Consider the following 25068-nt stretch of genomic DNA (forward strand, 5'->3'; position numbering starts at 1 on the left):
TCAGAGGCTTCCACCCCAGGCATCATTTGGAAATAAGCCCCAATGAAGAACATGTAACATAATTCTGAATAAATATGTGTAAGGTTGGATTGTCATTACAGTCTGGAGATTTTCAGAAGGAAGGCATGCTAATTACTAGGCAAAACTGTGTTTTTCCATGAGATAGAAAATAAATGTCCAGGCTCTTTCCATAAATATTAATAATTTCAAAGTGAACAAGCTGCAAAATTCAGGTTCATGCTGGGCATTAAAAGGACCGTGGATCATCCCAGTGAAATAAAAGATGGCAAAACTTTTCTAAGTTTGTGGTGACCCCGATTTCCTGCCCCTTTGTACCAAGCCTTAATATGAAAACATGTACTATCTCTCCCCCCCATTCTTTACAAAGAAAACAGCATTTAATAAGTTTGCAAGAGGTTCCAAATTCAGATTTAGATCATGTATGTATTCAGATGTCATTTAAAACCATATTAATTTTATGAGAAAAAAATATAGCTAAAATCTTTTAAAAATCCAATTTGCATATATATATACGAAAAGCAATTTGCATATATATATACGAAAGCAAATATATATATATATATATATATATATATATATATATATATATATCACAATTATAGTAAAGGTAAAGGTACCCCTGCCCGTACGGGCCAGTCTTGACAGACTCTAGGGTTGTGCGCCCATCTCACTTAAGAGACCGAGGGCCAGCGCTGTCCGGAGACACTTCCGGGTCATGTGGCCAGCGTGACAAAGCTGCATCTGGCAAGCCAGCGCAGCACACGGAAACGCCGTTTACCTTCCCGCCAGTAAGCGGTCCCTATTTATCTACTTGCACCTGGGGGTGCTTTCGAATTGCTAGGTTGGCAGGCGCTGGGACCGAGCAACGGGAGCGCACCCCGCCGCGGGGATTCGAACCGCCGACCTTTCGATCGGCAAGCCCTAGGCGCTGAGGCTTTTACCCACAGCGCCACCCGCATCCCTGATCACAATTCCTTCCAGAGTTGAAAGGTTACAGTATGATGAAAGAGAACACTTAAAGGAAATAACAGGGTTTATCCCATACACTGGCACAATACTAAACAACGGACTCAAAATCAGCAATATTAAATTGGATCCCCCCCCCCAACCTATTCAGGGCAGGTTTACAAAACAAGGATAAGCTAGAAAAAACTTTCACAAAGACAGTTTTTATTGAACTGTTTTATTCTGGCTCAAAATAAAAGCCCCATTTTTCTGTAGCAAGGTACACTGAAGGTATGTCATGCTGCCGTTCACTGGGGTAAAAACACACCCCAACTAGTAAACCCAAAGGATTGGTAGATAGGACGAATTCATACCTTCACAGAATGTCTCATTGGTATTTACAACGTATCTGGTTTAAATAAACTTGGGACACCTCATACAGTATACATACTTATTGCGACATTACAGCACTTGCCTTTTGTCTAAAAAAAATAAATCAAAACTGCTCAGTATCATGATTTGTGGATCCCAAAAAGGCATTGTTGTTAACATGCAAAATAGTACTAAACAATAGTATCTAACTTCTACTGCTTCCAAATACTTGACCTCATAAGTAAACCAATTACAAAATACTTCCTTATAGTGCTATACAAAAAGATATAAAATTATGATTCTATCACTTAAATATTCCCATTTTCTAACAGTGCAGTTATCCACATTTTATCACTACTGAACATAAAGGAGAAACAAAAGAAGATCAGCAAATTAGGTAAAAATTGTTTAATCTTTGGATCCCTTTATTCCTGTGGCTTTCATACACACATACAAAATACAAGTTACCAAATTACTGTTTCTAATTATAACTTAATGTCAAAAAAGTCATAACTAGTATTTCAGAATTGGCAAAAGTTTACTCCATACCAAATCACTGTTGGGATAAGAATAAGCAGTCAATGTCTCCAAGCTACAGTTCATCAAAACTCAAGCAATTGCAAACACTAAATAGTCACTTTTAAATTGAGTATGTCAACATTAAAACAGAGTCAACATTTCAAGAATCAACACATGGAGACATGTCATTTTTATTCCGGGCACATCAAAGGAAACATAAGAACTTGTGTGTGCCTGGGTCATTTTTACTTCCAAGAATTATCACTAATATGAACTGTGAATTGTGACATGAGTGTTGAGGTTTGTCTTCATTTGAAAAAAGCCCATTAATCTGGTCAAATCCTGCAATATGCCAAAACCTACAAAATGAATTTCTTGCAAGAGAATTATGTTATCCAGTTTTTATATAATGGAAGAACATCTAAAATGTTTATTTTTAGTCAAAATATAAAAATCAAACAAGTTTAAAGCTGAACAGCTATGAGGAACCGCCCCTGCAAAACAACTAATGTGTGTGGTGTGTTTGTGTTTTAGCATTTCAACCCAGCAGGTTTGTAGACTTAAAAATGTTTATTCTTAAAAAATTAGTTGCTTTTATACAGCTATACAAAGTCTTTAGTGTTTCTTTGGCAATGGGATAATCATGGAATTTTACAACTATAAAAAGTTTTCCTTTGCCTAAGAAACAGGATTTACTGTGTTTACATTGTTTTTGACTGACAAAAATCAAGTTTTCTATTGCCCAGCACCCTATTTGACAAAGAGCACAACCATCTCAAAAGGGAGATTAAAGGATTTCCAAAAACAACCTTCACTGGCTCAACACACTCACAGTACTGACGGCCTTCTGCATACAATTGTCTTTGCAGCCTGCAGTAGTAATCAAATACAATTTGATAAATTCTTTTTGTGATGAAAAAAATACTTAAAAACTCCACTGAAGTACTGCTTTATATTTTAACTCTATGTAAGAAATTACTTAAGTCTTCTATCTCAAATATATTTAATGCTCATTGTTTTTGAAGATGGCCATTTTTCTCCAAAAAGAGTTCTGCTCCAAACCCCTTTGAAATTAAAAACAAACCCCAGTGCTGGTGACGAGTTTTACAGCAAATTAACAATTCTTTGCAAAGACTGACACATTCTCTGGATCGTGAAGATCTACAGGTCCACCTGCGTTCAACTTCAGCTATGCAGCAACTTTGTTGTCTTTCTAAAAAAAGAAAAAAGAAAAAAAATTACTTCCCAACCAATGCCAGTTTAGTCAAATTAATCAAGAACAGGAACAGATAAAAGGCTCAAACTAGAGAAGGCAACGTTAACAGTATTCAAAATGGGGCCCAAATCTCTCTAGATTGCATCAGTCATAATTCCGGTTAGCAAAGTCAATTCCAAAATGCCTTCTAAAGCTAGAAATCACTGCAAGAGTGGCTTACTCTTGTGTGCAGAATCCTCTGTAGCTCAACTCAGCTATAGGGTACCTCAGGGACCACCAGATCTCAGCTCAATCACAGAGCTCACCTGCAGGAGCGCCACTGGTTGTTCCCCAAGTTGGCAAGGCTCATTTGACAAGAAGAAATCAAGCCTTTAGTGTCACTGGCCAGAGTTGTGGAATACTCTGCCAATAGAGATTCAGAAGGTGCCTTTTAAACACCTGCTGAAAACTTTTCTGCTTTTCTACTCTGTCAGGTTTTGCAGGCAGGCAATTAAGAATACATCTTTCCACAATAATAAGTTGATTTCAGAGTTCAACTTTCTTATATGGGTTTTACTACATATGGGTTTTATGTACAATTGTTGCACACCACTCTGATATTTTCTTTAAACAGCTGTACATGGTATTTTGTATACATAATTTTTTTAAAAAATCCTTCCTCACAAATAATGATAATATGGTTGTCCAAAGAAATAAAAATATTGCATCGGAAAGAGAATATACAAGAACACATTTTATTTTAATGCCTTCAAAGATGCTATGCTTGAGAGAACAATTGTTAAAATGTTTCATGCTGACAGAAATCTTTGACATGTTGGAACAAGAAACTACGTCTACAGATGTGGCTGCAACTTTTTCTCCCACAACCAAACAAATTAACCAAGGATGGTTCAATGGCTAGCATGCAGTCTAGAAATTCACACTAAGAATAAAAAAAGGAGGCAAAAATATATACAAGAATGTTTTGCTTCATATATACTTTTGTGTAGAACATATAAAAGTGTATTGATGCATAAAAAGAACTACACTTTAGGTTAACTAAATCTGAATGGCTGCAAAGAAAACTCATGCCCAGTATTTAAGAGATTTTATGAGATATGTTTTTTGATTCTCTCATCCAGTGTTAAACATATGTACTATTATTGCAGTTTTTTCAAGGTTTTTGTCATACTTTTTGTATTTTTAATGAAATAATGAGTGGCTGTATCTTGTTCTGATTGTGTGGCATTGTAGCTATTTTTATTTCTGGAATTATTGAATGCAGTGCCTATGGCTATAAGCAACAGATATAGGGTGGGGAACTTGTAGCCTTCTTAGGCAGTTATGAACTACAGCTCCCATCATATTGCTGGCTGGGCCTGGAGTTGAAGTGCCTCAAGTGAGAAGGCCACCAGTTCTTCATCCCTGCAGCAGAGTTCGTAAGCAATTACCCTATATTCAAAATCCGCAAATTCTCTGCCGCCACGTCCACCTCTGAATCCACCACGAAATCCTCGAGGGGCGCCATAATTTCCTCTTGTGCCTCCACGTCCTCTTCCACCCCGGAAGCCACCAACTCCTCCTCCACCTCCTCTACCTCTGTAGCCCCCCCGGCCACGGTTTGAACGCAATGGAATTCCAAATGTCTCTGCATTTAGTCTTCTTTCTTCAGCCCAGGTTGGTCTTCGGTCTCTGAAACATGCAAGTGACAAGAACACTAACTCCAGATCACTATCATTTTCATCCGAAGGAGTATTGATGCCAAAGACAGTTTGACGTTTTTAAGCTGCTTAGTACGTTAATATGCACACAGTGAAATTGCACAGTAACATCACTGTGCAGGAGCGGCATTCCAAACTCCACTTTTGGAACATTTACATTGAGAGCATGGCAAGAGTGAAAAAGCGGTTCCTCAAATCAGAACCAAGTTATATCATCCCAATTACCCATTGGCTGCCTGAGTGAAGAATTTCCTGGTTAATGTTACTAGCAGCTGTCAGATTAGTTATCACTTGCCTCATGAGGTCTCCTGATGTTTTACCATGTGAGTCATGGCTCGCCAATATCTGGAACATAGCTTTATCAGAATGCTTGACCAGACACAGATGGGTGGCCTGGGGAGCTGCTAAATCTGCTAATTACAATGCCAATTGGTTTCCCTTACATCAGGCACATTCAACTGGTCGATCGCGATCCACTGGTAGATCACAGGATAAAATAAATTTGCCAAGGTCTCCCCACCCCGAAATAAAATAAAATAAGCTCAACAACTCTTGGCAATGACAATGGGTAGATCACTGCCAGTTTTTTAATACAGGGAGTAGATTGCAGTCTTTTGGGAGTTGGACGTGCCTGCCTTACAAGAACAGGGAGATATATTCCCATATCCTTCCAGCTTCTCATTTTTTGTTATGGCAGAGGTATTTAAATACAATTTGCTTTCGTGGAGCAAGAGTGTAATTTGGTACACTTCTTTGCTGTTATTATTTCATTCCGCAACTCTGTATTGCTTTTTCTCTGTTCCTTTTTTTGGTGTCTTGTATATATTTTTAGTGAAAAGTTTACTGTTCCTTAAGACATGTTGATCCACTGAAGTGGCTCCTACTAAATTAGCTGAGGGAGCACCATGTAAAAGAAGAACCTTTCATGCTTTGGGAGTAATACCAACTCATCTGCATCCAGTTTCAGTGAAATTAATTACAGGCGATTCCTGATATAGATGCAAATAAAAATGCTGCCTGTTTGATACTTAAGAAGAAATCAAATAGAAAAGTAACAAAAGGTTTACAGCATATCCCCTTTCCTCTATCAACCCAAGGCCAAAATAATCAAGTCTTACGGAAGGCTCAACCTTTGCCAAGAGCTTAGATACACCAGAAATGGAAGGGGATATATGATTCCGCAATGTTTTCACTTTTGAACATCCACTGCAAATTTAAAAACACATCTTTACCAACAAATCTGGTCCTTGCAAGATCATGGATTATGGTTTGCTACTTCCTAACAAGCCATGATCAGGAAGCCAATAAACCATGATCCCTGGTTTGAATGGGAAGTAATGGGAAGTCAAGGCTTCCTGGCTATATGGAAGAAGTGAAGTAGGAGCAACTGGGAGAGTATAAGAATATATAATAATAATTTATTATTTATACCCCACCCATCTGGCTGAGTTTCCCCAGCCACTCTGGGCGGCTCCCAATTGAGTGTTAAAAACAATACAGCACACTTCTCATTCACAGAAGGCCTGGTATATCATTATGCACAAATGCAGCCAGTCTCGACCTCTCTGAACTACAGTGTATCCAACCCTCTTTGAATTACAAAGCTGTTACTTCGTTTCGTTAACGAAGCCAAATATTTTGCATGCAGCAGTAGCAGCATTACATAGGTATAAGGTACAGCGTTTCATTCTGCATTTTAGTATCCATGGATCTTGCCATTTGGAAATTATATTTTCTGCTTGCCCAGTGGACTGCCAAAAAACAAATTAGGTACCTATTGTCATCACAGGAAATGTTATCAAAGAAAGACTTGGTTTTGTCATAATAGCAGTTGGGTCCAAGTGGATCCTCTTCATCTGCATTGCCTTCACTGTTCTGGGTATCAACACCTGAGTCACCTTTATCTTCCCCATTTACAGGCTTCTCTGGTTTATCTTCTAATGAATCCAGGGGGTGAGAAGAAAGGAAAAGGATAACCTCAGTGAACAATAAATGAAAATGCATCTTCAAAGAAAAGCAGAAAGTGACTTGTGTATAATGCTAGAAGGATGTTATAGATCAGCACACACAAAAATAGCTTGCCATGAGTTAAGACAACAGCTGTCCCCTCTCTCCCTCTTGGTTATTCTCCTTCCTACTGGTCCTCTCCAACAAACAAGACATTGCTGTAAAAATAGGAAAAAACTGCACTCCCTGTCTGACTTTGGATGACGCAAGTTGTCTTCAAGATGAGAGCAGCACAATTACAGCAAGTAAAGAAGTGACAGAAGAGAATGTGGCAAATCACAAAGGGAGTATACTTTTAAAAAGCACTCCTTTAATATCTGTTGCAAGCCTTCCTTGTAAGACTTTAATCCTGCCAGGAACATCAATACATAAACTTTAAAAAGTGCTGCAAATTTGTCGAAGCGATACTTGATTGCATGAACTGTAGGGCTAGCAGCAGAACACACTGCAAAGGGCAGGATTACAGCCCACTGCAGGTTGTGTAAAATCAGGACCACAGAAAATAATAAAAATGCAAGGAAAGGGGAAGTTAATCAACAGAATCTATACAAACTGCAGAATTCAGAATTTCCTAGGTTGGGAACAAAAGTTTAATTTCTAATAATAATAATAATAATAATAATAATAATATCATCTTTATTGTCATTGCCCCCTCTCGGGGACAACGATGGAACACACACAGCACTGCTTATCATTCCCTTCCATAATGTTTCTGATCACCTCAGGGAGGAGGAAAAGAAACAAGAGAAAAAGGAGGCAATGAATTATAATCATAGACTTTGAATACATCTAAGTGAAATCTCTCTTTTCATCTGAACCTATACATCTTAACTTCAAAACACTGCAGGATTAGCCTAACTTAACTCTCAACCTTTACAGGAATAAGAACCCTACGCACAACTCCACATAAAATGAAGTACCTTATTTTTCGCCCCATAGGATGCACCTAGCCTTTGGGGGGGGGAATAAAGAAAAAATGTTTTATTTCCCCCCCAGGCGCTTGTGGGGATGGCAGCGGGGAGAAGCGCTCTTCTCCCCGCCGCCAGCCTTCAGACCAGGTCCGGGGACAGAGGGAAGGCGCGCTGCGCCTCCCTGCTGTCCCCCAAGCTTGTGGGGCTGGCGCTGGGGCTCTCCAGGCTTCAGCGAAAGTCTGCATTCGCCCCATAGGACGCACACACATTTCCCCTTCATTTTTGGAGGGCGAAAAATATGGTGTACGATAGCACAAGTACGAAGGGTTTATCTTTCCTTTTTTAAGAACTTTGATTAAAGAGTTTGAAACAGAAGTCAGATTTCCAAATTACATCTAGTTTCCATTAACTACCAGTCATTTAGATCCCGTGTCTATAGAAGGCTCAGGTTTACCTGTAGTTGACAAGACAGTCATTATTCCCTTGAATCAGCATTTCAGCTTACCTTTCAGTTTTAGTTTGTTGTGAAATTCGCGATCTATTTCCTCTTTATTGAATTGTGCATTAGCACTTTCAAAGTCAAAGTCCTTCTCAAACTTCATTGGAACATCCCGTCTAATACCAAATCTTCCTCTGCCTCCCCGGTGACCCCCACGGCCCCTTCGTGCTGAAGGTGCACCTGGAACTGGGGAAAAATAGGTTTTGAAGGGACCTATAAACAAAAGACCTGCAGTTTCAGATTTGTTCTTGTAAGCAGCAACATAAAACTACTATACATAGGACGGATGGAGAGCTTTCTGTTTGCCAAGCAGATATGATTACCAGACACCTGGCTGATCAAGATATATCATCTTCCATTGTTACACTTTCTGTCACTATATACCTTGAAGCCCCATCATATACTTTTCCTAATAACCTAAGAGCAGTTCTGCTGAATCAGGCCAAAGGCTTATCTAGGCCAGCATTCAGTTCCCACACTGTTCAACCATATGCCTCTGAGAAGTCCACAAAACAGGACACAAGTGCAACAGTCCCTTCCTGCTTGTGTCCCCCAGCAACTGCAATTCAAAGGCAGGCTGCCACTAGTACTAAAGCTGCCGATAGCTTTACTCTCCAGGAATTTGTCTAATCCACTTTTAAAGTTGGCAGCCATCACTACATCTTGTGATATAATTCTAGAGTTTGTTTATTTATTAAGCTTATACCCTGCCTTTCTTCCCAAAGGAACCCAGGACAACATAGTTTTTAACTATACAGTGGTACCGTTTTTTAACATTTCGGTTTTCAAACACGCCTCGGAAGTCGAACATGCCATGTGGCTTCCGAATTGAGGCTTTCATTTTGAGTTTTCAGTTTTCGCACGTTTCGGAACTCAAACGGTCTTCCAGAATAGATTACGTTCGAAAACCAAGGTACCATTGTACACTGTGTAAAACCCTTTAAAAGGCTCTGATGTCCTACAACAATCAATCCCACAAGACCAAATCCTTTCTTTTTTTTATTTTAAACCCATTGCTTATCTATTTCACTAGAGGGTCATAACTCATGACTCAGTTCAGAGGTAAATGAAATAATGGTTTCCCATTATGAGAACACATAGCCACAGGTGCTGGGCTTGTGCATGCTGCACCTCACCCATCCTCTGTGCATGAGAAAGAAGGTACTTCTTTTTGCTGTTTGAAACAAATTGCTCTATCCTATTAAGCTCAATCACAGGAACTGTGGTTTGTTTAGGCCAGTTAATTAGAACATCATTTGACTATTTTTCCCCAACCAGCTGCAGTTTGAACTAGTTTCCTATATTTGGGTCTGGTTCAACAAAAGTGACTTTTAAAAAGCACTAGAGTTTTTATCCTTTCCAAAAACAAATTCAGTTTACCCATTTGACGTTTGTTTTCATTTCTCAGATGCTCTGCTTCAGATCTTGAAATCTTGTGTGCTTCAGCTAAGAACAAAGAATGCAAAGAACATTTTGTTATTTTTCATTTTCTGTATACTAACTGCGAGCATGTAAGTAAAAAATCTCTAAGGGCTGCATCAGGGCAGTACTGCCCTCTGAGAAGAGTGTGGGGAAAAACCCCACAAGTTAACCCCACTTGCCAAGCAAGCTGAGACTCCTATGCTGACAGAAATATTTCCCCAACCCACAATAAAAGCATTCAGGCATAAGCCTCACTTTACTACAAGCCATGCCATTTTACTGCAGGGTATTCTCGGTAGTGGTGCCCACCCTGTGGAACTCCCTCCCACCAGATGTCAAAGAGAACAACTACCACCAAACTTTTAGAAGACATCTGAAGGCAGCCCTGTTTAGGGAAGCTTTTAATGTTTGATGTATTATTGTATTTTAATATTTGGTTGGAAGCCGCCCAGAGTGGCTGAGGAAGCCCAGCCAGATGGGCAGGGTATAAATAATAAATTATTATTATTATTATTATTATTATTATTATTATTATTATTAGTCTTGACTCACAAATTTGTGTCTTCAGTGTCCACACTCAAGACACTGAACTTTAAAAATAGACATATGGGTTTCAAACTTTGAATCCAAACTTTGACAAAAGCAATTGCTAAGACACTTGCAAAGAACAGCTTTTTCACTTTGGCAAGAAGTATCAACAGAGCTTAAAATAATCAAGGTCCAAAGGCCGAGTTCTACCTCTTCTGTGCTCCTGATTTTCCAATGATTTTTGACTAGCAGACCCTTGAGGTCTGGCTGAAACAGGACTCCTTCTCCCAACTGGTGCTGAAGCAGATAAGTGGGTTCCTGCTGTTTGTACTGCCTGCTCCAGGGTTGGGCTCTTTCTCAAATGGTCTAACGAAGGACTTGAGCGACCTGAAACAGGAATGACAACATCTTATGCCCAACCTTAGCATAAGTATTACTTTGAAGTCAATTATCTGCTTTCCCTAGTCAAGACAACTATGTCCAAAGAGGAAATGTTTTTGCAACTTTAGCTCCACTAACCCAAGACTTAGGTCACATATATACATTGATTCTCCTTCAATTTTCAAAGGAAAAACAGGGTGAGATAGCTCATCTTTACCAATGCAGTTATTAGCAAATGTCTGTCACCCAGCTACTCCCTTAGATGTCATGATTTCTTAAAATAAAATAAGCACTAACAGTGAGTAGTATGGATGCAGAAAAAAATAGATATTGAAATAGTATCTAATTTAGCTGTTTAGGTGAGGCAGATCTTTTTATTTATCGGCTTCAGTCCAAGAGTCAGTGGCCCAGTTTGGATGCCACTATAAACCATGTTTAACGGCTTGCTATTAATGCAGACAATGTTCCTCCCTAGCAAAGGCAAGCCATAATCTCTGGCTCTGCTCTAGGTTCATAGCTTGCAAGCCAAAAAACAACCACTGGCTTCACATAGTAGTCTGTTTGGAAGAAAAATCACAATGATCCCCAGGGGTTGAGATTTGTTGTCCCCACTAGCAGAATACACCTAAAAGATTATTCAAGCAACTTGGACCACAAGCTCACTTTCAGTGATAGGAGACAAGGCTAACTCTGCACAAAGAAGCAGAAGAGTGGTTCACATGTCATGCTAAATCATGGCTTAGCAATACATGCATGAGGAGGAAGGTATTGCCATGAGTCTTTGGCTAGTGCATTCCTCCTGCGCCATGTTTGCATATCACACTAACAAGGGTTCATCACAACAGGCTCAGCAAACTGAAGTATCACATGTGGTCTGCTTATCCTTCATGAAACAGGGAGGACTTTGGAAGCTCCCCTCCCCACACTTTTCTTGAATCTCAACTTTTTGTAGTTTACTAAAAAAAATTAGCCAATTTCAAAAAAAGACACATTCAAATCATGGTTTCAGAAGTTGGCTTGCTCCAACCAATTAGTTTTTTTATAAATCACAATACCTGGTTTGGGAAACACAATAAAGCAGTGATTCAAGGAAAGCAGAATTAAAAGCTACCAAGTCTTCCTTCTTGCAACATGGTAGGAAAGCTGAAGAGGCAGCACAAGAAACTGAGGTTCATTACAGCTAATGCATGTTGTGGTAAACCAGAAAAAGAATATATTTCACAATTGAACAACACACTATGGCAATGCATTCACCTTCTTAATCAAAAAGATCAAGAATCTGACTGACACCACCAGCCTTTACCTTGTGAGAGCTGTGTTTTTAATGACCTTGCATCAGTTGTAAAAGTGGAACCAACTGCGCTGCTTTGGGACAAGTTAGCATTGGCTGAAGTTTCAGTTCCAAAAGATGTCAGTGAACTTCCTGCATGAAGTCAGAAAATAGATGTCAAGCCCCTGTGGTGCAAGGCTACACTTGCAGCACTGTCAATGAACTTCAATGTACCAAAATGTGCAGCTACCCTGTTTTGCCTCAAGCAGCTCTAACCATTATACAAGGATTCCGAGAGTTCTCCATTAGTGACCTGTAGCCACTACTACCAAGTACTCTTCAGGAAAAGCTGCATGGTTCTAAAAATGTTGAGTCTTTGTACGGCTAAGGGGGCTAACCATTTAAATTGCCACTCTTAGACTAAGGCCAACTGACCCAAATGTTAACTAACTCATGTGACAAATAAAAGATGAAAAATTTTATTAAAGCAGCTAAGAAATATCAAAACCACTTCTCAAAGGCTACAAACAATTATGTGATCATGTCTGTGCTAATTTTCTGAATAAAGAAAAGTGTTTTATTAACAGCAGAAATCTGTAGAGATGTCAAAGTATATGCAGAGTAAGTGGTTGAGTATAAGTACAAATACACCACACGCAGCTGAACCACATGTGAAACATGTGACTATTTCAGCTCAGCTGACAAGAAGGCTGCTGTTGGTGAAAGACACTTGGAATAGATCTCCAAATTCAGTTGTGGCCAAAATTTGAGAAGCATGAACTGAAATTACAGTTTACTAGTTGCCATATCCAAAACTGCATTTATAGTCAGCAAAAAGTTCTCAACGGAAGTACAATATTAAATAAATTACACACAAATTATATTCACAAATTAGCTATGGCAGTCTGTCTCCTGATATTTTTACTGTTTTTAAACAATCCATTTTTCTTGCTATTAGGCCCCTGTTTTATTCTTCTCCTTTATGTTATTACTGCGATCAGTCAGCAAAGTGAGCCAGTGTACCTATTCACGTATTCCCTAAGGATAACATCAAGCTAATAAGACTGTTAAACTTGGGCTGCTCCTCTCCCTCAAAGCTATTTGAAAGTAATCTTTGATCTATTTATTTTAATGTGGTATCTCTCTAAACATATACACTGCACGTAAAGTTGTTTCAAGAAAGATTAGAGGAGACCATCATCAGCAATATGCTATGATTAACTATAAAATTGTAACTTCCTGAAGCTATAGCCCAGATAACCTCTCCCATAGTCATGGAGCACACTTTAAACTCTTACTAGGTTCACACCACAGCTTAGCAACTTCTGAACAAAACCACTTTACAAACTGGAACCTGATGCAGAGATGTCCAGTGACATGCCTGGTGAAATTCTTGTTTCCCACCCACAGGACAATGCTTACTAGAAAAACTAGTAGAGAGAAAGCATAATGTTCACAATACTCAGATGTTTACAATTTACTGGATTTGGCCAGAGTCCAATATTTATAAATGTGGAAAAGTGAACCTGACAGTGTAGTTTACTTATACAGGGGTTATGTTCACAGGGACAGTGCATATACGTGAAATTGTGTACAGTGGGTAACACCATCTAAAAAGCTTGTAAACGCCTCTCTGCTAAAAATGCTCCCTCCAAACCTCCCTCTCAAATGCCAACTCCGCACAAGCCTCAAAGGTCAGTGCAAAGGCTACTGGGATTACTAGCCATTTCCCCACTCTTCTTGTGACATTTTTGCAGTTTTGTCATTCTTTTTGCACTGTTTTTGCTCTTTTCATACTCTTTTGCAGTTTAAATCAATATACCGTATTTAATTATTTCCCAGCACCACTCATATATGCCATTGCGCACAAGTCAAACATGCATAAGTGGGGAGACACCTATACTACTATTTTCACACTGGGCATGTAGGAAATTTCAGTCAATCCAAGAATGAAGCAGATATGCTCTTGCCTCCCACCATCTTTCCACCAAAGATCCTTTAAACACAGTAAACCAAGAATCTCAGCACACAGTCCCCCATCCAATTTGAAACTATACTAGATCCTGCTTAGCTTTACAAATGTGCTAGCAGTTTAGTATGGTTTAAGGACTGCAGTTTTTGCTCCTGAGCATCAGCTGCCACTGGGTTGAACTACATCAATGTCCCAATGCTGCTCCTACAGGTAACCCCTTTTATCTTCATTGTAAACAAGATTCCAAGTACCCCAAAGAACTGCCATCAACTCTGATAGTCTTATAAAGCAGATCTGCCAAAATGAAAACATTTACCAAAATGGATTTAACATGGACTACTGTGTGCCTACTTGGCCACAAATGTGTCCTGCACAAGAAGAAAGAAAATAGCAGCAGCCAAAGAACACACTGTCCACATTAGTGAAGCTTGCAAAGGAGAAATTATTGAGGGGTAGGTAGGAGGGTAGCCTGGGGAATGTGGCTTTCTTGGGTGAACATGCTTTCATTAGATCAACTCAGTAAATGTGAATTTTACCCTATGGGGTGGGAACAGTATATACTTGAAAATATTTTAACATTTATATGCTTGCCAAGAAAAGAAGTTTAAAATGCAAACATACCAACACCAACAGCGCCAAATTGCTGGCCCACTAATGGACTTGGACTAAACTGGCTGTAGGCTGGCATTCTGCCAAAAGGACCGTAGGAACCCACAGATTGGAATGAAGAAGTAGAAGACGATCCTAGAGAGGACTAAAGAAAACCACATTCATGGAAGACTATCAAAGCAGAAAAAAACAATTATCATGCTGCATTAAGTTAGCAATAAAATCAGAGTACAAGACCCTTTCTTGAACTGGGTTGCATTAGGAAGTGAGAAATACAACACATTCCAACTGATGTAAGAAAATGAATTTATTTACCAAATGTGTGCTTATTTTCCAGATAACATAGCCATTTAAATACTCAGAATGGCATGGATCATCCAAAATAAAATAACTAGTTCTTCTGGTCCCTTCACTGCGAGAAGTGAAGTTACAGGGAACCAGGCAGAGGGCCTTCTCAGTAGTGGCACCCTCCCTGTGGAATACCCTCCCATCCATGTCAAGGAAATAAACAACTACCTGACTTTTAGAAGACATCTGAAGGCAACCCTGTTTAGGGAAGTTTTTGATTGATTTTTTTATTATGTTTTTAGTTATGTTGTAAGCCACCCAGAGTGGCAGGGGAAACCCAGCCAGATAGGCAGGGTATAAATAATAATAATAATAATAATAATAATAATAATACCACCTCTGTAGTGTATGCTTGATGCAATGGCAAAAATCAAAGACAGACTGCTGCTTATTATTAATAAGTAATATTTATACCCCACCCATCTGGCTGGTGTTTTTATTGAAAACATGATTGGAACCTATCCTATTAGAAATATGGGCTAAAATTTCTAGGTAGTGTAAATGATTGTGCTGTACAACAGTTGGTCATGGAAACAATCAGAAAGGTAGCAAACTCTAGACTTAAGTGGCACCATGTTGCAAAATGAAACTGTTATTGAACTGACTGCTATATAATTCAACAGGTGAACAATTGCCAAGAAATTCAAACGCAGTCGCATTTGACTTTAAAAGAGGAAACTTCCCCAAAATGAGGGGGCTGGTAAAAAGGAAGTAGAAAGGGAAAATGAAGAGGCTTAATAGAAGCTGAGATAAAATGTATACTGCAGACCAGGGAAGATACAACCAGGGCCAAAAGGATGGCAGCATGGTTAACAGAGTCAAGGAACCTATTGGAGACAAGAAAGCTTCCTTCAGAAAATGAAGGGTCTTGTTCAAATTTGGAGAACAACAAAAATAATACAAAGGCTGGCAAAAGAGAAGAGAAAAAAACTTGAGGAGCCATTCTCTTTAAAAATTTATAGGCAATGACAATGTTTTGTGTGCGTCCAATTGTTGTGTGACCACTGATGCACAGCTCCTTTAGTACCCAGAAGAGGGCTGAACAGGGATGGGCCAGAATGGGCTTATGCGCACTCCACTGATGCACATGGGGGAGTTAACAAGCATGTAGAGGTGATCCAGTTAATGTTTTGTATTTAGACTTTCAAAAACTTTTGATTAAGTCCTTCACCAAAGTCTCCTGAGTAATCTTAGCAATCATAAAATTGGAGGAGAGGTCCTCTTATGGATGAGTAACTAGCAAGAATAAATGGACAGTTCTGTCAATGGACGGATGTAGAAAGTAGAATCCCTCAAGGACTGGTATTGGGATCTGTGCATTTTAACCTGTCCCTAAATGATCTGGAGTAGGCGGAAGCAGTGGCATATCTAAGTTTGCAGATGGTACCAAATTGGGGCTTAAAACAAAAAGGGATCGGGAATTGCTTCAAAAGGGTCTCTCCAAATTGGGTGAATAGGTAGTAAAAAGGCAAATGCAATTCAATGTAAGCAGTGTAGAGTGATGCATATTGGGGCAAAAAAACCCAACAAAAAACAACAACCCCAATTTCCCCCTAATTTAACATATATTCTAATGGGGGTTGAACCATCAGCAACTGTCCAGGAATGAGTCCTTGGAGTCATAGTGGATAGTGATGAAGATGTTGACCCAGTGTGCAGCTGTGATAAAGGTGAATATGCTAGGGATCATTAGGAAAGGAATTGAAAATAGAACTGTCAAGATCATAATGATGCTATACAAATCTATTTTGAGATTGCACTTGGAATACTGCAAATGGTTCTAGTTGCCATAACTCAAAAAGGGCAGTATAGAGCTGGAAAAGCTTCAGAAAAGGGCAATCAAAATGATTAAGAGGCCAGAGCAACTTTTCTGAGGAAAGATTGCAACATTTGGGTCTTTTGAGCACAGAAAAAAGGTAAGAGGGGACATGACAGAAATGTGTAAGATCATGCATAATTTGGACATAGTATGATTGTGCAAGTTATGTAGAAAGTAGAGAAAGCTTTTATCCCTCTTTCATAATACTAGAACCTGGAACCAGTCAATGAAACTGAAGGCTGGAAGTTTCAGGAGAGACAAAAGAAAGTACTTGTTCACATAGGGGCTAGTTAAACAATGGAATTCACTCCCACAAGAAATAGTGATGGCCATCAATTTGGATGGCTTTAAGAGAGGATTAGAGAAATTCATAGTGAATAAGGCAATCAATGGCGGCTAGAGATGCCAGCAATGGAGGTAATAAGCTACTAAATGCCAGCTGCTGGGAATGACAATTGGGAGAGTGCTGCTGCGCTCAGGTGCTGTTTGCAGGCCTCTCAGTGGGAAATGTGTTGGCCACTGTGAAAAAAGGATGCTGGACTAGATGGGCCTTTGGTTGGATCCAGCACGGCTCTTCTTATGTTAATATACATTTTGTCATTAATAACTTTGTGAAAAATCTCTTGAACACATATAAATAACTTTCCCCCCTAAACAATATAAGATGATCCAGATCATACAGGTTCAGGTATATGCACACCAAAACTGATCAGAGGGTATAACTAGACATAGCTAAAGCTACAACTGCTACATGGTGACTATACCTGAACGATAGCTGGATCCTGGGGCAGAGAACACTGTGGTTTGGGTGGTTCACAAACAGTTAAATCCTTGATATCACTGCCACGGAATATAATGTATTCAAATACTTCGTCACGAGGTGGTATAGGCCGATCAGTTGGTCTATCTTCTGTACCAAAAGAACGAACTGCAGGAAAAAACAAACAAATTTTATCATGTATCATCCAATACTTTCTCATAATATTTACACATAGACAAGTAAAAAGTTTGCATCAGTTTGGTCTAACGCATCATGTGACAAAGTGCAGCTGAATATTCATTAGGTTCACTACACTGATACTTTCAAAAGAGCACTTTCCCCCCCAAGTCAGCTGAATTCATTCAGATCAAGTCTATTTGCATTAAAAGGTCAGCAAGTCATTTTTCTTGATTTACTTCATACAAGCTTACACAAAAGCAGGCAATCTGTAAATTCCCTGGGTGATCGTCTGAAGGCACTGTTTTGCATGGTAGCCTAAATAATGCAGAATGGGCAGCGGCTTGCCCAGAAAAGGAGGGGGCAGAGAAAGGGGCATCTGGCGAAGTTAGTTACTAATGTTACTATGGCAAGGTGTGTTGAGGGGAAGCAGAGTCTGAATTAGGGAGGAGTCATAGTTCAGTTGTAGGCACACACATACACAAGCAAAGGTCATCTTGGCCCATAAGAAAAATGGAAAGCTTTGCAGGTTTAATTTCAATGAGTTCTATGCTGAGGTAGGTCTCGATGGAATAATGCATAAGGACGGAGGCATACATAAGGTTAAGCATAAAGAGGTGAAAAGGATCATAATGAACAAGGGACAATCTTAAGAATTTCTAGTTTATGTGCCTTGTAAGCAGTACTGAAGTGCAGAAGCAAGAAACTAGACAAAGAAAATAGAAAGAAAACACTTTGTTCACAAATGAGATGAAAATGTATGAGGCTCAGTTTGATTTGATTGATATGAAGATACAAAAAAAAGGGCACTTCTATGCATTTTTACCTTTTGGCTAAGATTATGTGCAGTGTCTAAGAAAAATGTTAAGGTTTATTGGATACTGTATAACAATCTTAACTTAACAAAAGTAGCCCACATTTCTCATTTCTGCCAAATACGTCTTTGAATACACAGGTAACTTACAAGTAGTGTGGATGGAACTTGTGCATATTCAGCTTTACATGCTTGGCAATTAAAAAGACAGCAGTCTTCTGTGAAAAAAGACTTTCGTAATCCCACCCACTACTGAATCCAGTGTGTTTTGACTCTATGCAATTTTGGCTTTACATCAGGTTCCCTCAACTTCGGCCCTCCAGATATTTTGAGGGTAAAATTTCCAGCATCCCTGACCACTGGTCCTGCTAGCTAGGGATCATGGGAGTTGTAGACCAAAGAAAATTACTTTTGGTTTCCTTATTTTTGTCAAACTATGTGAAACCTATGGTGTTTGCATTTAAATAGCTGGCACCAAGGGACCCCCCCCCGCTTCTCTCCTGAAAGATGTCTGCACATTCTTAGTTGAAAACAATATGCATAAAATTATACAGTCTTCTTAGGGCAGGGCGCTAACCTGTGGCCCTGCAGATGTTGCATTCAGATTCTCATCAGCCTCAGCCAGCAGGGTTAGTGGTCGGGAATGACGTGAGTTGTAGAAATATCTGGGTGCACATGTGCATCACCTTGTATTGCAGTAAAATTAGTCAACAAGCATGCTCCAAGCAAGTTTATGGAAAGTAAGCAGAACAAGGTGGAACCAAAGTGGTAAGAGTTTTGAGGTGGCATAATGGGCAGTAAGACTTCAGCATGGCAGTGTAAGATAAATGACACTTTTAAAAAATGCTCCCTGATGTACTGTTATTGAGGAAGTTTTAAAAATATAAGGGAGAAGCAAAGGGAGTTTTAGCACACAGTATTCTTTTCACTGGGATGATTTCACTTGGATGAATAGATATACAGTATATTCCCTGAGGTGTACTCCTGTAGCAGAACTTAACAAACTCAGTTTACCGCCTCATCCAGCTGTATGTGTAACCGAGGTATGTGCCTCAGCAACTTCTGTGGGACTTACTCCCAAAGTGTGCCTTGCAATGCAGCTGCTTTTGCCTCATTTGTTTTATTTAGGGCAGCCTTCCACAACCTGCTACCCTCTCATTGTTTTGGACTACAGCTCCTGTCAGGCCCAGCCAGTGCAGCTGTGATGAGCCATACTACCAAAACATCTGGAGATTATACTTGACATCCAGCTTAGAGTGGGCGCTGCAATAACATCCAGCAACCCTAACCCTCCTAGGGGCTCTTCAACTGAACCTCGCACAACATATCTCTTTATTAAGATAATTCTACAGGCATCTTTGCTTAAATCCTGGTTTGCTTGCCCCCCAACTCTACCCCGCCCTTGTAGAAGTGGTGTGCCTTTACATCTCAACTTACCTTCTCAAGACAAACCACCCATCTCTTGTGCGAGAAACCAGTAACCCTCCCTCCCCTGGGTAGTCGATTGAAGCTCGAACGAATCTCCAAAGGGAATCTTTATTTAATTCCGTGTTTGCTTGCCTCCAGCTCCGCCTCCACCCCCCGCCTACCTTGCAGGCTTGGCGTGCCTTTTGTATTTCAACTGGGGTCCCCGAAACCGACCACCCACTTCTACTGGGGAGAAGTGGGGGCTGAGGCCTCTCCGTGCCCCGCCCCCAACCAACCGCCAAGCAGGCCGAGACCCCCCGCCCCGGCCACCTTCTCCTTTCCGGGCCGCCTTACCCTTCGCGAGAGCCACCGTGGAGTTCTCGGTGTCGATGGTGTAGAGGATGCCCTCATATCGGATCTCGGCCTTGGATATCAGGCTGATCTTGCTGCCGATATACGGCGTCCCCCCGCTCATGGCGGCGGCTGAAGCAGAGGCCCGGCTCGAGGCTTCCTCACGCCCCCCTCTAGCACCCCAGTCGGGTCCGGCTTCGGACGGAGCCTCCGCCGCCTCGCAGCCGCTCCCTCCTTTTCCCTCACGCCACAGGCCAGGCCGCTTCCCTCTCGTTCTTCCCCTCGCTTGGGCCCGGAAGACCACTCAGCGCCCTGCCACACAGGCCTCCACTGCTACAGCTGCCCCGACGCTCCCAACATGGCCGCCGCCCGCTCCGTCAAAGCGCCCGACTCGCCTTTCCTCCTCCTCCACCTCCACCAGCTCAGCCGCGAAATGCATGTTGGGAACAAGACGCCAAATCTCGCGATGAAAGCGAAAGCGCGCGAGGCGGCCGGGAGGCTAGATATGACGCGGGCGGGTGCGAAGGAAGCCTGACTAGGCCGCGCCATAGCAGGACAAGGAGGCTCTGGACGGGGGGGGGGGGGCTTCTCCGCGGTTAACTGAATGGGACAGGGACACTCCTTTGCAGAGGTTCCGCGCTATATTGGAATCTTTCATAGCAGGCCTGTAGGCCTCTCTGAGGATTCTGGACTACAACTCCTATAATCCCTGAGTACGGCTGGGGCGGAGGCGGCTGCTGGGAGTTGGAGTCCAACGCTTAACGATCGCCGATTGGCCTCCGCCCGCTGGGCTGTCATCCCATGAATTCCATCATGCTCAAGTTCCTTCAGAGAGGGGTGACTATAATACCGCACATCGCGGGTGGGGGAGCATCTGTGACCCTCCACATGTTTAGCAGCTCCCATCAGCCCCTGCAGCCAGCATAGTGAATGGTCAGGGATGATGGGAGCTCAGTCCAGCAACGCCATGAGTGCCATAGTTTTCCCTGCCTTATAGAAACGGAAGAAGAGGCTGCTGCATTAAGACAATGGTCCAACTAGTCCAGCATCTTGTCACAGTGCCTGAATGAAAAGTGCAGCGACACCCTCCCTTCCAGCAACTGGTTTTCAGAAGCATTGCTGCCTCACAGCCACCAAGGGTAGTAGCTTTAACCTAAGAACATAAGAAGAAGGCCTGTCTAGTCCAGCATCCTGTTCTCACAGTGGCCAACCAGCTCTCCACAATCAGGACCTGAATAGAAGAGCAGCACTCTTCCCTCCTGCAGTTTCCAGCAATGGGTGTCCAGAACTTTCACTGCCTCTAACCGTGTAAGCAGAGCAGACCCATCATGCCATATAGACAATACTTATGAAAGTGAATCTGCCTCTTGTTTGCAACAAATGTTTCTTTGTGGGGTGGGGAATGGTTAATATCTCACATTTGATGAAACCCACATGATTCTGCTTCTTTAGTGTATTTAGAGCTCACAGCACTGCTGGAGAGTGACAGCTGGGGAAGAAGGTTTTTGCCTTTGAGCTCTGTGGGCTTCCTGTAGCATCTTCTTGTCTAACTGCTATGGGGAATAGAATGTTGAACTAGATGGATGCTCATTCTGGCTCTGCTTATGTGCACTTGTAATTATATTAACTCAGGAGTAAGCCCTAAGGTTGCTTGTACTTGGGGACAAGTAAACATGCTCAGGACAGGGCTCTTAAAAATTCCCCTTCAGCAAATTTTGCACTGAGCTATTGAAATAAGTGGAATCAACCTCTATAACTTCTTAAAATTTATCTGGATGGCCCCTGAAACCATGCCATGGGCAGAGGTGAAGACCTGTTAATATTTCTGCAGCAGGGTCACTGACTCTAGTATCCAAGAGCTGCCCAATTAGCATAAAATAAGAGTCTCATTAGTCTTCTCACTGTTTATACTGATTGGAACCAATCAGAGTAAAAGGAGGGGGAAATTGCATTCCCGCAAGTTAAGCATTTAGGAACACTGAAAACAAGATGCTTCATTTTAAAAGGTGTGCAAGTTCTGTTGCATGCAATGGAACTTCAAGGAAAACACAACTTAAATCCCTCTGAAATAAGATATTGCAGCACTCCAAATCATTTGTGTATAAAATTTGTGTATGTGCATAGAAAATATTAGATCTAGTTGAATGGCAACACATGGCGATCTGCATTGATAGTGGCAGTGCATTCCTAACTATTATTATTGTATAATTATAAGATTATTGTAGAAGTGGATGCGGGTGTGGCTTTCATAAAGGGATTCTGCACTTTGTTACCATGCTATTGCCCATAGGTTCTTGCTTTTAGTTCCTACTTAACAGTGAGTGCGGTCCTATCCTTAAGTTATGCTGGTTGAATTTCTGCTAGATGTCAGTGGAACACCATTGAAGAAGAAGAGGAGTTTGGATTTGATATCCCACTTTATCACTACCCTAAGTAGTGTCTCAAAGCAGCTAACATTCTCTTTTCCCTTCCTCCCCCACAACAAGCACTCTGTGAGGTGAGTGAGGCTGAGAGACTTCAAAGAAGTGTGACTGGCCCAAGGTCACCCAGCAGCTGCATGTGGAGGAGCAGAGTCGCAAACCCGGTTCACCAGATGAGGAGACTACCTCTCTTAACCACTACACCACATTGGCACCAGGGGCAAAACCAGTGGGTACAGTGAAGAAAGAGCTGATCTGTATTCACAGATGAGTACTTCCCTTCTCCCACTAATAGTGTATCATAAAGAGGTGGTGTAAAGTGACACAGTTCCAGTTATCAGAGAGCCCCCAAACTACGACCCCACTGCTCTGCTGGCTGTGGCTGATGGAATTTGTAGTCTAAAACATTTGAAGGACACCATGGCAAAGCTGCTTCACGTGTTGTAAATGTTTAAGAATTTTTAAAGTTTTTGTTTGTAAAAAAAACCTAGAAGAAACATCTTAAATTTGGCTTGTATAACACAGCTTTCATTGTCTGATATCTGTCAAGTGTTGCATGTGGCAAAAAATGACTAATAAATTTAATAATAGACATAAAAATGCTACATATGCCTTGCTGTATTTTTTATGAAAGTGCAGTGAATAGAAAATTCAGTCAAGCAACATATCAATTTTCTTTGCTGAAATTTGCTCCCCCACCCCTAAACCTTTCAGTTTGAGGTCAGATGAAACTGAAAACAGTTCAGTGCCTTTAAAGAAAGGGTTAAAGAAAGGACTTAGCATTAGAACAAGTCTGTGAAAGTTAATGCAAAAAGTGAGCTTTTGAAAGGAAACAATAAAGCAATAAAACGGGAATGAGATGAGTTTATCTCTACCACAGGCAGGGAGGAGAGGAAGGAGCCGAAAGCCTTTTGTGTGTGTCATAGGATCAAAGAAGGTAAAAGATGTAGGAAAACCATTGAAAAAGTGTGAAAATGTATGCGTTATAAGTACAAGTAATCGGCACAGCATTTTCCTTGCTTATTCTGTAAGGTCAGTCTGCGTAGCATTGGAATTCGTAATAAACACTCTTTTGTTTGAACACCGAACCTGGATCATTAATTGGCCTCCCAGGTTGCCCGCAGGAAAGGATTTCTCCTTATCACTGTCACCATATACCACAAAACAGCCTCAACTAGGCATATGTATTTCTTTCTATTTTGAAAGAGCAAGCCTATGCAGCTTATCTGTAGTATGACAGAGGCTACTGCTTTTCAGTACTCAGTAAGGAAAGCATGCAAAATATCTGGAGCTGAGTGATAATACTGTTGTAGAGGATGTTCGATATTTACTGAGGCCCTTTACAGTCTATGTGGGCTGAGTTGCTTGGATGAGTCATGCAGTATATTACATTAACAAAAGAGATGGTACTCACGATCCAAATTTGATGGTTTTCATGTGTGTGTGACAGAAAGGTAAAGGCAATGTATAACCTTTGGCCTAAAAATAATGAAAAGTTTAGAGTATAACGAAATATAAATTTCAGATCAAGGTAGTCATACTTATTTTTATGTGTGCGCTTAGGATTTATTTATTTATTTATTTATTTATTTATTATTATTGACAACTATAGAAACAAAAACCTTTTCCATCTCCTATTTCCTTAACATGCATTCCATAACTCAAAAAAACCCAATTCCATCTTTTGGCAAAATCAGCAATATCTGGCCTTCCTTACCTTCTTCTGACTAGCTCCATCAATTTGTCTGTTACAGCCAATTCCATACATGTCATCAGCCATTCATTCCCATTCTGTCGGGCCTGTTGGCACTTCTATTTTCTTGCCCATTCAAAAGGGTGAATCCAAAGAAAGACTTCAGATGATGTTCACATGATGGCCATAAGGTCCTGGTACATTTCGGTTGGCAGAGGCAGTGTCAGGTATTGCAATCCCGTGTCATATAGGGTTTTATAGCTTAAAAACAACACTTTGAATTGGGCCCAGAAACATAGACAGCCAGTGCATGCATATGGGATTATATTGCAAGACATCATAATTAAGTGACTAGCATAAATAAGGAGGACGTTAGATAGCTCAGGAGTGGGTTGAGTTCACCAAGCTCTTCAATCATTAGCAGTTATTAAGATGCCCTCCCATTTGGCATTATTAATGGCCCATTACCTTCCCTTTGTCTTTATTAATGGCTCTTCTCCCAGGTGATTACCAGGCTGTCATTGCTATTCCAGCAATTGAATCTGCTGGATCCAGGAATTAGAAGGGGTGCAGGTATTAGGCATTCAGCTTAACCACTCAAAACTCATAACAGTATTCATGACTTACATCAGGGGTCGGCAACCTAAAGCCCATGGGCCTGTAGCCCACAAGGCTTGTCTAACCGGCCCATGGCGACCCTTGACCCCCCCGTTGCCCCTCACTGTCCGCTCTTACCGGCACGGCATGGGGACCAACTTCCAAGTTGATGGTGCCAGTGTGCATGCGCATGGGCACTCCTCTGACCTGGATGTGTGCCAGAAATAGCGTGTGCGCATGTGTGCGGGGTGGAGAAGTGCCCTTGCGAATGCGCACATGCTATTTCTGCGCACTTCTGGGTCGGAGGAGT

At 41.0% G+C, this 25068-nt stretch overlaps 1 protein-coding gene and 1 long non-coding RNA gene across 5 annotated transcripts; one reads left to right on the plus strand and one right to left on the minus strand.

Annotated features, from left to right (window-relative positions):
- Nucleotides 1-1188: 1188 nt before the first annotated feature.
- On the minus strand, nt 1189-20480 carry LSM14A (LSM14A mRNA processing body assembly factor). Of its 4 annotated transcripts, none has more exons than XM_081922788.1 (10): nt 20052-20478; nt 17304-17467; nt 14385-14517; nt 11825-11944; nt 10351-10527; nt 9571-9636; nt 8197-8376; nt 6548-6710; nt 4504-4744; nt 1189-3070 (listed from the first exon to the last, which is right to left on the minus strand). In XM_081922788.1, the coding sequence occupies exons 1-10, from the start codon at nt 20170-20172 to the stop codon at nt 3047-3049; spliced, it is 1389 nt and encodes a 462-aa protein (XP_081778914.1). In that variant the 5' UTR covers nt 20173-20478; the 3' UTR covers nt 1189-3046. The 4 variants fall into 4 exon arrangements, with proteins under 4 accessions (XP_081778914.1, XP_081778913.1, XP_081778915.1 ...); XM_081922787.1 differs by having other exon boundaries at nt 8197-8403; XM_081922789.1 differs by lacking the exon at nt 11825-11944 and having other exon boundaries at nt 8197-8403; nt 20052-20480.
- A 740-nt stretch (nt 20481-21220) lies between these two features.
- Nucleotides 21221-23073, plus strand: LOC309376442. Its single transcript, XR_014171190.1, has 2 exons — nt 21221-21853; nt 21985-23073. It is a non-coding gene; the product is annotated as an uncharacterized lncRNA (long non-coding RNA).
- The last annotated feature ends 1995 nt before the right edge of the window (nt 23074-25068 follow it).

The sequence above is a fragment of the Podarcis melisellensis genome (assembly GCF_964234715.1).
Source record: "Podarcis melisellensis genome assembly, chromosome: 8".
Classification (NCBI taxonomy): domain Eukaryota; kingdom Metazoa; phylum Chordata; class Lepidosauria; order Squamata; family Lacertidae; genus Podarcis; species Podarcis melisellensis.